At 36.8% G+C, this 12,171-nt stretch overlaps 1 protein-coding gene and 2 non-coding genes across 3 annotated transcripts in view; 2 read left to right on the top strand and 1 right to left on the bottom strand.

Annotated features, from left to right (window-relative positions):
* Positions 1-12,171, top strand: part of VMP1 (vacuole membrane protein 1) — a 115,339-nt gene that overhangs the window by 77,005 nt on the left and 26,163 nt on the right. The window contains exons 8-9 of the mRNA XM_004707005.4: positions 2,785-2,865; positions 7,884-8,000. Coding sequence (XP_004707062.1) covers positions 2,785-2,865; positions 7,884-8,000 — 198 coding nt within the window. The remainder of the gene's footprint in view (positions 1-2,784; positions 2,866-7,883; positions 8,001-12,171) is intronic.
* LOC115872908 lies at positions 515-618 on the bottom strand. The gene has a single exon (XR_004048110.1). It is a non-coding gene; the product is annotated as a U6 spliceosomal RNA (small nuclear RNA).
* LOC115873016 lies at positions 8,391-8,497 on the top strand. Its single transcript, XR_004048191.1, has one exon. It is a non-coding gene; the product is annotated as a U6 spliceosomal RNA (small nuclear RNA).

Here is a 12,171-nt window from a genome sequence, read left to right as displayed (position 1 = left end):
AGTTGTATGAGCCCCTAATAAAATGTTAAAAAAAAAAAAAAAAGAATCCAATCACCATGAAGCTTGATATTGTAGTGAGAATGAGTGACTCTTAATAGCATAGGAGGTGAACTGATATAGAGTATAGACATTCCACGACCATTGAGCCAACTCATTGAACCATATATTCATTTAAATATATATTTATGATAGAATATTTTTCAGTAATTAAAATTTACATGTTGGAAGCATAAAAAAAATTTTTTTTTAAATAAAATGAGATTTGTTCAGGTGCTGTAAGTGAAGGCATTGTTGTGATTTTACTATTTTCTTAACTGCTTATAATATAATCATATTTATTGATATTTAATAAACTTATAACTTTCCTATTTATTATGGGTTGTCAATTTGTATTAAGTTACTCCAGAGGAATTGCAAATATGTTATTTTGCATGAATTGTCAGAAAGAAATGGAAGTGTATTTCATAATAGTCTACTTAAGAAAGTTGACTTCACTATCATATTCCTTTTTTTTATATATATGCAATGCTTCACAAATTTGCTTGTCATCCTTGCACAGGGACCATGCTAATCTCTGTATTTTTCCAATTTTAGTGTATATGCCGCCGAAGCGAGCACACTGTAATATATTTTTAAACAGGTTTTATCAGTAAAAATTAGCATTTCATTTCACACCTAATGCAATGGAAAAATAGAAAATGCCTTTGTAGTAGCAGTTTGGTTGTTTAATAATAGTCAATATGATATAATTAACTTGGTTTTTGCAGTAACAATATTCATGTTTTCTTATCCTTGCATCTTAACCTGTAATATTAACATAATACCAGTCTTGAAATTGTGGTTCTATCAATACTATTTGACATATTATGTTATAAATTAAATAAATAATTTTATTTAGCCTCTAATTGGAAAATTTTTCAGACATCTACAAAATGATGTAGTCTCATGTCACTCATATTTGACAATATTCTGCTATACTTTATTCATCCTTTCCTTTTTCTATGTTTTCCCCTCCTGAAGTATTTTAAAGTAAGTGCTAGACTTGTCATTCATATTTTAATAGATATCTCTAAAAACATTGATATTTTACAGAACCATCATTATAATACTTCAAATTAGCATATAGTATCCTGATCACATTTCTTAGATGCCTTAAAAATGTTTATTTCAAACAGGTTCCAAACAGTATCAAAAAATTAAATTTAGGTATGATGTCTCTTAAATTTCCTTCAGTCTAATCCGTTACTCCTTTAAATGACACTGACGCGCCTTTTCTTCTGACAACATGCGTGCACTTCTAAAACAGTGCGCCTAATCCCCGAAGAATTCCTTCTTTGGAAATAAACTATAAAATGGCAAAGTTGCTTCGTAGAATTTAGCTAATGACTAACATTGAAAGTTTGTATATTTGAACTTGAATGTGTTTACAATGTGATATATCGCTTTAAAAATAGTTTATTGGTTTTAATTCCTTCTGACTTTCTCACCATCCTTAGTAAAGTCTTCAGGGAGATTGTGTAATGTAAAAACATCTTCAATGCAAATTACAAATGTGACTTGTTCGTAAGTGTGCTGTTAAGTCAAATTTGTAGGTAAATCAGAACAGGTATATACAGTTCTTATTAACCTTAATTTAGTGTAAGAACTGTTAAACATTATAGTGTAAGGTTCACACCTACTGGCCTCTCCCAGGGAGAAAGATGAGTCTGTAGTCTCCTTTAAAGATGTACACAACCTTGGATATCCTGTATAGGATCACTGCGTCGGAGCCTTCATCAATGCTTTAAAAGTTGCTCATGCAGCAAGTGAAGGTGATGGAGAAAGTGTTGTGAGTAGGGATTTAGTTCCGCCTTTCAAAGTGAGGAGAAACAACATTAAAGGGCCAGCTGACAGAGCCCATCTGTAGACAAATGGAAATCCTCTTACAGAAGGTGGCGGGGAGGAGACAAGCCAGTCAGGGTGCAGTTTAGCATTGATGAACATACAACTTTCCTCTGGTTCTTTAATGCTTCCTCCCCTCACTATCATGACCCTAATTCTACCTTACAAATCCGGCTATGAGAATATCTTCTGTCTATATATACTATAGGGTTATTGAAAGTTAGGGTGCTGTTTTGCTGTTTAGATAATGATTAAAAAGAATAAGAACTCCAAACTCACTGCCATGGAGTCAATGTGAACTGAGAGCAACCTTGTCGGACAGGGTGGAACTTCCTCTGTGAGTTTCCGAGACTGTCGCTCTTTAATTCCAGAAAAGCCCATCTTTCCCAGATCAGCTGGTGGTTTTGAACAGCTCACCTTGCAGTTGGCAGCCCAATGTGTAACCACTATGCCACCTAGGCGCCTACATTGGGATAATAGTCTTCTATCTCCAGAGATGTCTTTATTGATACATGGTTTCCTACTCTGATATTAATGGGAGACTAAGCCTAGCAAGTTATGGAAGGAAAAAAGAGAGATTTGGTAAGCTAGTATTTCTAAAACAATGAGTTGGTTTGTGATACTTTCCTTCATCCCTAGATAATCAAGAGAAAAAGCTAAATATAAAGGGACATTTGAGCTTATTCTTGAAATTTTATAAAGGCTTAACTTTAATGATGTAACAATCTACCTTAATTTTCCTTGCATCTTTTTTGTGAACAATTTGATATGACTGATAATCATCCAGTTTATTTAAATAATTGCCTTCAGATTGTGAGATATTTAATGTTATAAACTGTACAACGAGCCACCTGTTCTTCCTTGGACTTTTCATTAAGGTTTTGAAATCTTCCTTTTACACAGGACTTTGCCTCCCGAGCTAAACTGGCAGTTCAAAATCTAGTACAGAAGGTTGGATTTTTTGGAATTTTGGCCTGTGCTTCAGTAAGTAAATTGTATTAAAAGTGAGATATTTTAAGAAATATATTGTATGTGTGGTGTTTATATATGATTTTTTTTAGTATGTTTTTTATTCCATTTGTTTTTAAACGATGTACTGCAAAATGAACAAATGTACTATCACTTTTATTGGGTATGTAGTTTTGCCAATCATCAACTTACTTATTAAATGACTTTTTTTCTGTTGGATATGTTTATTTCTTATTTATATTGATTTATAAGCAAAGCATCATGCAATAATGAATTCCGATCTAAATTGATTTATTTAGAAAGAGCAAGAAAGAAAAATCCAAATTTCCCATGAAAGCTTTATAAGGAAATGCATTTATCCAAGTAATGATGGCTTCATTCTTTCCATAAAAGTGTATATGGGTAGACTTTTTTCTAAGGTTCAAGGATTAGTTACAAGGAAGAACTTACATGAAACCTATGTTAAGTGACTTTAATTCTTGGAAGTGACTTTAATTCTTGGCTGAGTAATGGAAGCATCCATGGCTATGGTAAGGATGTCATTGGCTACAGGTCACTGAGAAACCAGTTCTGTCTAAAACTTGGAGTCGTGTATTTTAGATTTGTTAAATTGGCATTCCTTGAGGAGCCAGTGTTCATCTCCTTGTTTAGCATAATGAAGGCATATTTAAAGTTGAACATTTTAATCACAGTTTTTGTTTTTCAGTCTGACCACAATTGGCCACAATAACCAAGTACCTAGTTGATAGAATATAAGCCATAATCATAAGTAAAAATTCATAAAATTGTTGTCTAGTGATACACAGCACCTTGCCCCCCTTATGCACTAGAAGGTGATATATCTTGAGTGTCCCACCCCAGCAAAAACTAATGGCAAAAAAAGCCCCACCTCTTATTGTTTTGTTGTTTTTTACTTCCTTTGTTGTTTTATTTGGCTTTGCCTGTGTTTTGCACTGATTAATGTCTCTGCATATCTATCTAGATAAGATAGGCGGGATAAATAATTCGGAGATGGAAAGAATGGGACCAATGGCTCCGGGGGGATATGGGAGAAGGGAGATGGGAGAAAGGAAGGGGGGGGGCGACCAACCCAGGGACAAGGGAACATCAGGTGAACTGAAATCAATGGAAGGAAGGGCGTAGGATGCCTAGTGGGGCGCAATCAAGGGCAATGTAGCAGTGAGGAATTACTAAACCCGAATGAAGGCCAAGCATGATGGTGGGACAAGAGGGAATTAAAAAAGAAATAGAGGAAAGAACCAGGAGGCAAAGGACATTTATAGAGACCTAAATACTGGCATATACATATATATATATATATATATACACACTGAGAGGAGAATAGAACTATGTACTCATATCTATATGTTAAGAATTAAGGTTGCAGATGGACATTGGGCTTAACTCAAGTACTCCGTTAACACAAGAACACTTTATTCTAACAATCGGCATTCTGTGATGCTCACCTTCCCTACACGATCACTGAAGACAAAATGGGTGCATAAGCAAATGTGGTGAAGAAAGCTGATGGTGCCCGGCTATCAAAAGAAACATCTAGCGTCTTAAAGGGTTGAAGGTAATTAAGCAGCCATCTAGCTCAGAAGCAACAAAGCCCACATGGAAGAAACACACCAACCTGTGTGATCATGAGGTGTCGATGGGATCAGGTATCAGGCATCCAAGACCCAGAATAAAACCATACCCAAGGTGAATGGGGGGGTGGGCATGGAGTGGAGACCCAAAGCCCATCTGTAGACAGTTGGACATCCCTTCACAGAGGGGTCACAGGGAAGAGATGAGCCAGTCAGGGTGCAGTATAGCACCGGTGAAACACAACTTTCCTCTAGCTCTTCAGTGCTTGCCTCATCCCACTATCATCACCTTACAATTCTACCTTACAAATCGGATTAGACCAGAATATGCACACTGCCACAGATAAAAGCCCGAAACGCAGGGAATCCAGGATAGATAAACCCCTCAGGGCCAACAAGGAGAGTAGAGATACCAGGAGGATTAGGGGAGGGTGGGGAGAGAAAGGGGGAATCAATTACAAGGATCAACCTAGAACCCCCTCCCAGGGGGACAAATAATGGAAAAGTGGTTGAGGGGCGATGGAGGATAATGTAAGGTATGGAAAAAATAATCTACTTTATCAAGGGATGATGGGGGAGGGCAGGCGTGGCGGGATGGGGAAGAAATGGGGAGCTGATATTAGGGGCTCAAATGGGAAGGGGATGCTTTGAAAATTATAATGGTGGCATATGTGAAAATGTGCTTGACACATTGGAGGAATGTATGGATTGTGATAAGAGATGTAAGAGCCCCCCAATAAAAGTTGTTTTTTTTTTAATATCATGGCAGGGAAAGGCCTTTGTAGTCTTAACAACCTTGGGTTCATCAACTAGTTATACTTCCTTGTTAGATATGTAAATGTATCAGGTTGCTCTTAGAGCCCTGGTTCTCTCATTTTTTTCAATGGAGCAATCCGGTTTTCCTTGCAATGGGCCATTTACAATAAATCTATGCAGACTGGCTAGCATAGTCCCTGGACCATAAATGCTCAAAAGCTACCAACCATCTTTTATTGTGATTGGTCATCTTTGTCAACCACTGTACAGTGTGACTCACAAAGCGTAGAAGATCTGTTGCCTCTCGGGGAGCCTTAGCCAGTGAGAAAGATTGAAATGCAGTGATAAGTAAATAGTACTATATACACCCCTGAGAATGGAATTGAGTTGAGATGCCAAATGGATTAGAGGCTAAGGGTAGAGGATCTAGACCCACACTTCCTGTTATTCTATTACCCTTGGCAAGTAACTTGTCGCACTTTTTTTTTTCTAAACCATCTTATTGGGTGCTATTATAGATATCATTTCATAGTTCAATCACATCAGGCAGTATCAAACAATTGCTACTATCGTTTCAAAACACTTTCTTCATTCTTGAACTCCTTGAGACCAGGTCCCCCATCTCATTTTTTTTAACTTATGGATCTCACTTTTTTCATCTGTAAAAGGGGTGTAATGATGCCATATAATGTTGTGGGTAATAAGTGAGTTAATGCATGTTGTTAGTGAAAAACTATTAAAAGGTTTAGAACCAGTCATGACCAACAAAGTGAAACTCTAACAGCAGGACTCTTAAGATTATAGGTGATAGGACTTGCAAAATGCTGGTGATCGGGCGCTATCAAGGCTGTAAAAACTACAGGTCAAAGCCCTAGAATAACAGAGTTGGAAGGAGCATAGGGAGCTCTTTCAGGAACCTGATGCATGACTTTAGATTATTGCTCAGACTGTGAAGAACGACGGACATTGAAAGTGGCATGGTCAGCTGCCAGGCACCGCTGTTTTTAGATTTGGTTGCTATGCGACATGCACGCTACCCTTGTTTTCTAAGAGGAGATTAAGTTTCCAGCAAGGCTTCACCCCATAACCCTTTCCAGTTCTGGTTAGCATTCCTCTTCACCCACTTTAAAATTCAGGTATGTTTCAGTGTCACTCGGATGTCCCTGTCTGAACCAAGCAGAGTTGGTTTGAAGCCCTTTTGTAATTCCAACTCCTAGGTAAAGCAATAGATCCCTTCGGAAGAAAGTACTTGATAGTTCAAAGTACTCAATGGGATTTTATTATTACTGGGGGTAATACAAATAAAGCTAAAAGCCAATCCCACTCCTGTCAAGTTTATTGACTCATAGAACTCTTTAACACAGACTAGAACTGCCCCTTAGGGTTGCATTGCAGGCTGCCACTTATTTCTCCCATTGAGCAGTTAGTGGGTTATAAACCATTAGTCTTTCAGTGAGCAGCTGAGCACTTTAAGCACTTTGCTTTACCTTTGACATATTAAGGCAAAATTGTGGCCCCTTTTGTCATTCTTCTAACTACAAGAAGTCCAATATTTGTACTAACTCCTACTTATATACAATGAGGGATAGCCAATATTTAACATAAATTGATGAGTTAATTCTAGAAATTTATATTTAATTTCTACATACTTGGCTTAAGATTAAAAGGAGGTTTGGTTTATAAGTTATTTTAATTTAACACTTAAATTAAGATTAAAAGCTTAGTTGAGGGAAATCTCAAAGTAGCTACATAGATTTGTTAAATCTGTTCACTCTTTTGAAAGTTTGAAAATGAAGTTACATAAATCAACTTTTAAAGAGTTCAGCCAGCTGCCACAAGGGCAGAATACTTCTGTGTGAGAAAAATGGATAAAGTGGTTTGAAAGCACCTTGTGGTTTCTTTGCATTTTATATGAAATAGTTTCTTGGCATTCTTGAAGTGTGGAGATGTTCAGAAAGGGTATTTACTGTGAATCACTTCTTTGTGTGGGACTGAATATTCAAAACATCTGAATCTCTGTGTTCTCATATTTCCACATTTGATTTTCTTTCTAAAATATGTCACAAGGCTTTGGGTTCACATGAACATGCAAATAATGATTTTTTTTTTCTTGAAAAATGAAAGCACAGACAGAATGTGTATGAATTTTAAATAAAAAGCATCTCTACCTATAAATGTATTCATTGATTTAAAAGATTATTTGCTAAAAAGATGTGAACATCTTCTAGATATTATTACTTCTTTTTAAAGATTTTAGAACCCGAATTGGTTGAATTGATTCAGTACTTACTGAATTAAACTTAAGGCGCTCGTCATATCTCACCTTACGTTCCACACTACCAAATGCAGTCAAAAATCTATGATGGCATTAAACTCTGAAGGATCCAGTGGGTTTATCTAGCTCTCTAGGGGTATTAACCATACATGATATAAGGAGAATGCAGTTGGGTTGCAATGAGCAAGTAGAGCAGTCCCTGAAATGAATGAGGTCCTTCTTAAAGACATAGTAGGATAGTTGCCTAACCACATTCTGAATAGTGTCTCAGTGACCAGGGAATTCATGCATCGCTTTTACATTGTAAACATGGCTTCAAGCAGGTGCCACATACCAGTCGACTAAAATTATTATTATTTTGTTTAGGTATAGAAATACACTTTTATAATCATTTTTTCCCTTCTTTTTAGATTCCAAATCCTCTTTTTGATCTGGCTGGAATAACATGTGGACACTTTCTCGTACCTTTCTGGACTTTCTTTGGTGCAACTCTGATTGGAAAAGCAATAATTAAAATGCATATCCAGGTAATTATACCACCTGCTTTCTTGCTTAATGATGACGATGGACTGAAACATATTTCACTTCAAGATATTACTTCTTCTTCTTTGGATTGATAGCTTGCTTAGGTTTTGAAGAATTATTCAAGCATAGAACATCATTTGGAGATATGTGAATTCCCTTTCCCTGTTAGAAAATTGGATTCCTTTATTATTTTTCTCCTGTGTTCTTTCTCTTTTCCTTCCTTGCTTCCTGCCTGCCTTCTCTTTCTTTTTTTCTTTTCTTTTTTGTCTTATGAAACTATTAAGCCAAATTTTTATCAACCAAAAATAATGTTCCTATGTAGGAAAATGTGCATCATCACTTTCTCATACATAGTAAACAAATAATAAAATTATGTTTCTAAAAGAATATTGGTGCCCGCTTCGGCAGCACATATACTAAAATTGGAACAATACAGAGAAGATTAGCATGGCCCCTGCGCAAGGATGACATGCAAATTTGTAAAGCGTTCCATATTTTAAAAAAAAGTATTGCCTCAGAGAAGAATTATTTTCTTTCACATGCTCTATATGTGGCACCAGTATCCTTTACCGAAAACCAGCCAGATGTTCATGTGCGGGAAAATGGGGAAGAAAAGGGTCCCGTAAGGGGTGAGGAGATGTGGCGTGTGGTTAGAGAAGTGAGAATTTGCTGGTGCTGTAAAGTCCCGCTTATCAAAACTTGAAGATAACTGTGTGTGTGCTTACTAAAGGAGGGAAAAGAGGGACTGTGGACTAAGTGAAGGAAAGTAGATCTGTGTTTCCAGGGCTGAGATGTGAGTTGTGTTGTTCTAAGGGACAAATCTCATTAGCATACAATAAAATTATTGTGGAGGGACTTTGCTTTGAAACTGTGAGGTGTTCAAAAAAGATATTCATTAAAGAAAAGGTAGGAACAGCCAAGACATCTCTCTGCCCTGGTATGATCATCCTCTTCATAAGTAAAAGCATGTCTTCTTAATACCTCTCAAACTTCAATTCCTGGAACAGGTAAACAGGAAAACTTCAATTGTTTCCCTGCAAGGCATCTAATTTTAGATTTGGGATTTACTTTCTGAAGACCCTACTGTATTATTCCACCATAATAATTCAGAGATATCCTTTTCTTCCTTCAGAGAGTATATTGTTTGTCAGTTAAATAAAATGTGCAATAGTGTGGGTTTTTAAATATTGAAATGCTGGCTACTTTTGTAAAGATTTAAAACAAACCATAAGAGGATTTTTTAAAATAATACAACATTGTCATGAAAACTAAATTACTTTGTCTATTTGAGGGTAACTGTTGTTAATTGTTTTTATTCAATCTGGAGAGCATGGGAACTATCATTAGCTCCTTGGGGTCCCTCAGTAACAGATTTTTAATTATTTCCTGCCTTTTGTACCAAGAACTTCTCTGGAACTCCATAAAGTTGATGCACGCTGCTATGTACTGCTTGAATGTAGTAACTTTCTATAAATTTATTACGTTAGAGCTGGCCTAAAAAAAACTACCTTCTGGCGATAATGTATGTAACCTATATGACCTTTCATTTCAGAAGATTCAAAACTGGTAAATTTCTCAGTATTCTCATTAGTTTATTTTTAAATTGTGATGATGCTAGATTTTTCTGTATTGTACTTCAAACTGTAAAGCCAAACCCTTAGCACAAGATATGCCATGTGATTTGTTTATGATAATCCCGGGATAAAGGAATTGATTACCCCATCCATTTTTGTAAATATGAAACTTTAAAAAAGAGGTTTATAAGTAAGTTACTTGCAGGAGTAGTTGGGCGTTTAACAGACTACGAGCTGTAAAAAGGTTGGCAGTCAAAGTCTGCCCCAAGGTTCCCTCAGAGAAATCTTGGAGAGGGACTTCTGAAAAATCAGCCTCTGGGCAGAAAAAAAAAGTAGTTAACAGCTGGAGCTTGAACCCCAAGTCTTTTGGGCTCAAGTTCAATGTTCATTACACTCTTTTGCTTTGCCTTCATAATTCTAAGTTATTTATATGTTTATGGAAGGTAATTTGTTTAATGACTCTTGTTCTTAGGAAGCATTGTAGTGAGTTTGGGTTTGATTTTAGCAAGTAGTGAGTTTGGGTTTGATTTTAGGCAATTTATATTTTTATTTCATTGTCAGAAAAGGGTTATGAGGTTGGTGATAGTTCGGATTCCATAGGTAAGGGAACGGGGTATTTGTAAGTAAAATGAAATGCTTAGACCCTGAGATTCATACTGACCTCTACAAAAGTGAACACTCTTTCCAAGAGCCTTCATGTCACTGAGGGGACAGACTCTGAGTCCCTTTACTAAATTGAGAGCATGAGCTATGTTTGCTCTGCTCCATTGTATCTTAGTAGCATACTTTGTCACTTGATATACATCTAGAGGTAGCTGAAGGCAACAAACATTGCCCATTCCTTGGATAAGCAATTTTTAGTGAATATAAAAGCGTTGAATCATTTCTGAAGTAGTAATGGGGGGAGAGACCACACACGTGTTTTTCTGTACTCTAATAAACCTGTTTTCTTCTAGTTGTGTGTTTTCCCTTTTCCTCTACAGATAAGCTTCCTTGGTAAACATTGATGTTTTTATTACTGTCTTTGAAGTTTCCTCTTAAAATTTCAAATCAATCTCCCTACTTTAGGGAGTTTCCGTTCTCCTTTTCCCACTGGACAGGTTCATACCCTGTTTCCCCGAAAATAAGACAGTGTCTTATAGTAATTTTTGCTCCCAAAGATGCGCTAGGTCTTATTTTCAGGGGATGTCTTATTTTTCCATGAAGAAGAATACGGTACACATTTATTGTTGAACAAAAAAAATAAAGGAAATTTATTACCTGTATATGGTACGGTAGTAGTTGTCATCACAAACTAGCATAACCAGACAAACTGATGAATCCTACAGTATCAAGAATTTCTTGCTACTACCATGATTTCCATGTATAACAATCTATGGTACATTTACTCATTTATTCAATGACAGTCATGGAACATCATAACAATCCAAATCTGAATTTCCTGGTGAATTTCTTATGACTCCATTTCTTTCAGAATCAGTGGACCAAATCTCTCAGGTTTAGCATAGCACTGTCCTTAAATGAGTACTTCTTGTCAAGGAGGCCTGCTCGTGGTGCATTTGCAATGCAGCTGTCAGTGATTTTCTCCCATGAATTCTTCACCCAAATCACAACCTCTTGCAGTTTAGGTTTCAGAAAGTTTCCACGCTGATTTCTCTCCATTCAATTTTCAATGTAGTCATTAATTTCCATGTGCAAATTTTCCTTGAATGGCTTGTTTATTGCAATATCAGGAGTCAGGAGATAGGCCGTCATTCCTGCGGGAATCATTATTTGATCTATTTTTCTTTCGTGAAGAAATGTCTTCATGTCTTTAGCTGGGTGAGTGCTGGCTGCATCCCAGACTAGCAGACCTCTTTGGCTCCCTCGCATAACAAGCGGCATCATTAAATCAACCCACTTTCTTATAGCCCAGGCTTTTTCAGTTTCAAGAATAAAAATGCCCAAAACACATTCAATCTTTTCCTTCTTGCCCTTAGAAATGATTAAAGGTGGGATTTTAGTGCCATCCAGACAAATTGCCAAAATACAGGAAACGTGCACTTTCGTAAGCAGTGGAGGGAATATACATTTATGAGACACCCCGATGTTCAATTGTTGTTTGAGATGATTGGCCCATAAACACTGCAGTTTCATCCATAGCAATCATGTTGGAAAGATTGTATTTAGAGAAGTCAGCATCATCAATAAGGGACTTGAATGCAAGTGCTCGCTTAATAACTTGAGCATCTTCTAGCCTAAACAATGTTGTGGATCTTACTAAAGACAGTTCTTTTCGCTGAAGGAAATTATCCAGCCAGTGTTGTGATGCTTTGAAGACCTTGGGGGCTATGTCAAACTATGGTGCCATTGCAAGGGCAAATTCTTGAATCTGAGTCCGATTCACAACCAAAGCCTTTGCTCTCCTGTCAGCAACCCATTCACAGATCAGGTTTTCCAGCTCAGAAAATAATGGTTGCCGACCTGATCCACACTTGGGCTTCTTAGCATTTCCCTTGTCCACTTGTTCAATGAGGTTACCATACTCTGCTCGCCATTTTTGGACCAATTGGATACTCAACATCTTCTCTTTGCAGAAAGCAGTAAGATTTTTTTTTTT

The sequence above is a fragment of the Echinops telfairi genome, unplaced genomic scaffold (assembly GCF_000313985.2).
Source record: "Echinops telfairi isolate 266 unplaced genomic scaffold, ASM31398v2 ScPeMD7_7458;HRSCAF=8496, whole genome shotgun sequence".
Classification (NCBI taxonomy): domain Eukaryota; kingdom Metazoa; phylum Chordata; class Mammalia; order Afrosoricida; family Tenrecidae; genus Echinops; species Echinops telfairi.
The sequence above is the reverse complement of the archived record's forward strand: the minus strand, read 5'-3'. Positions and strand labels throughout refer to the sequence as shown.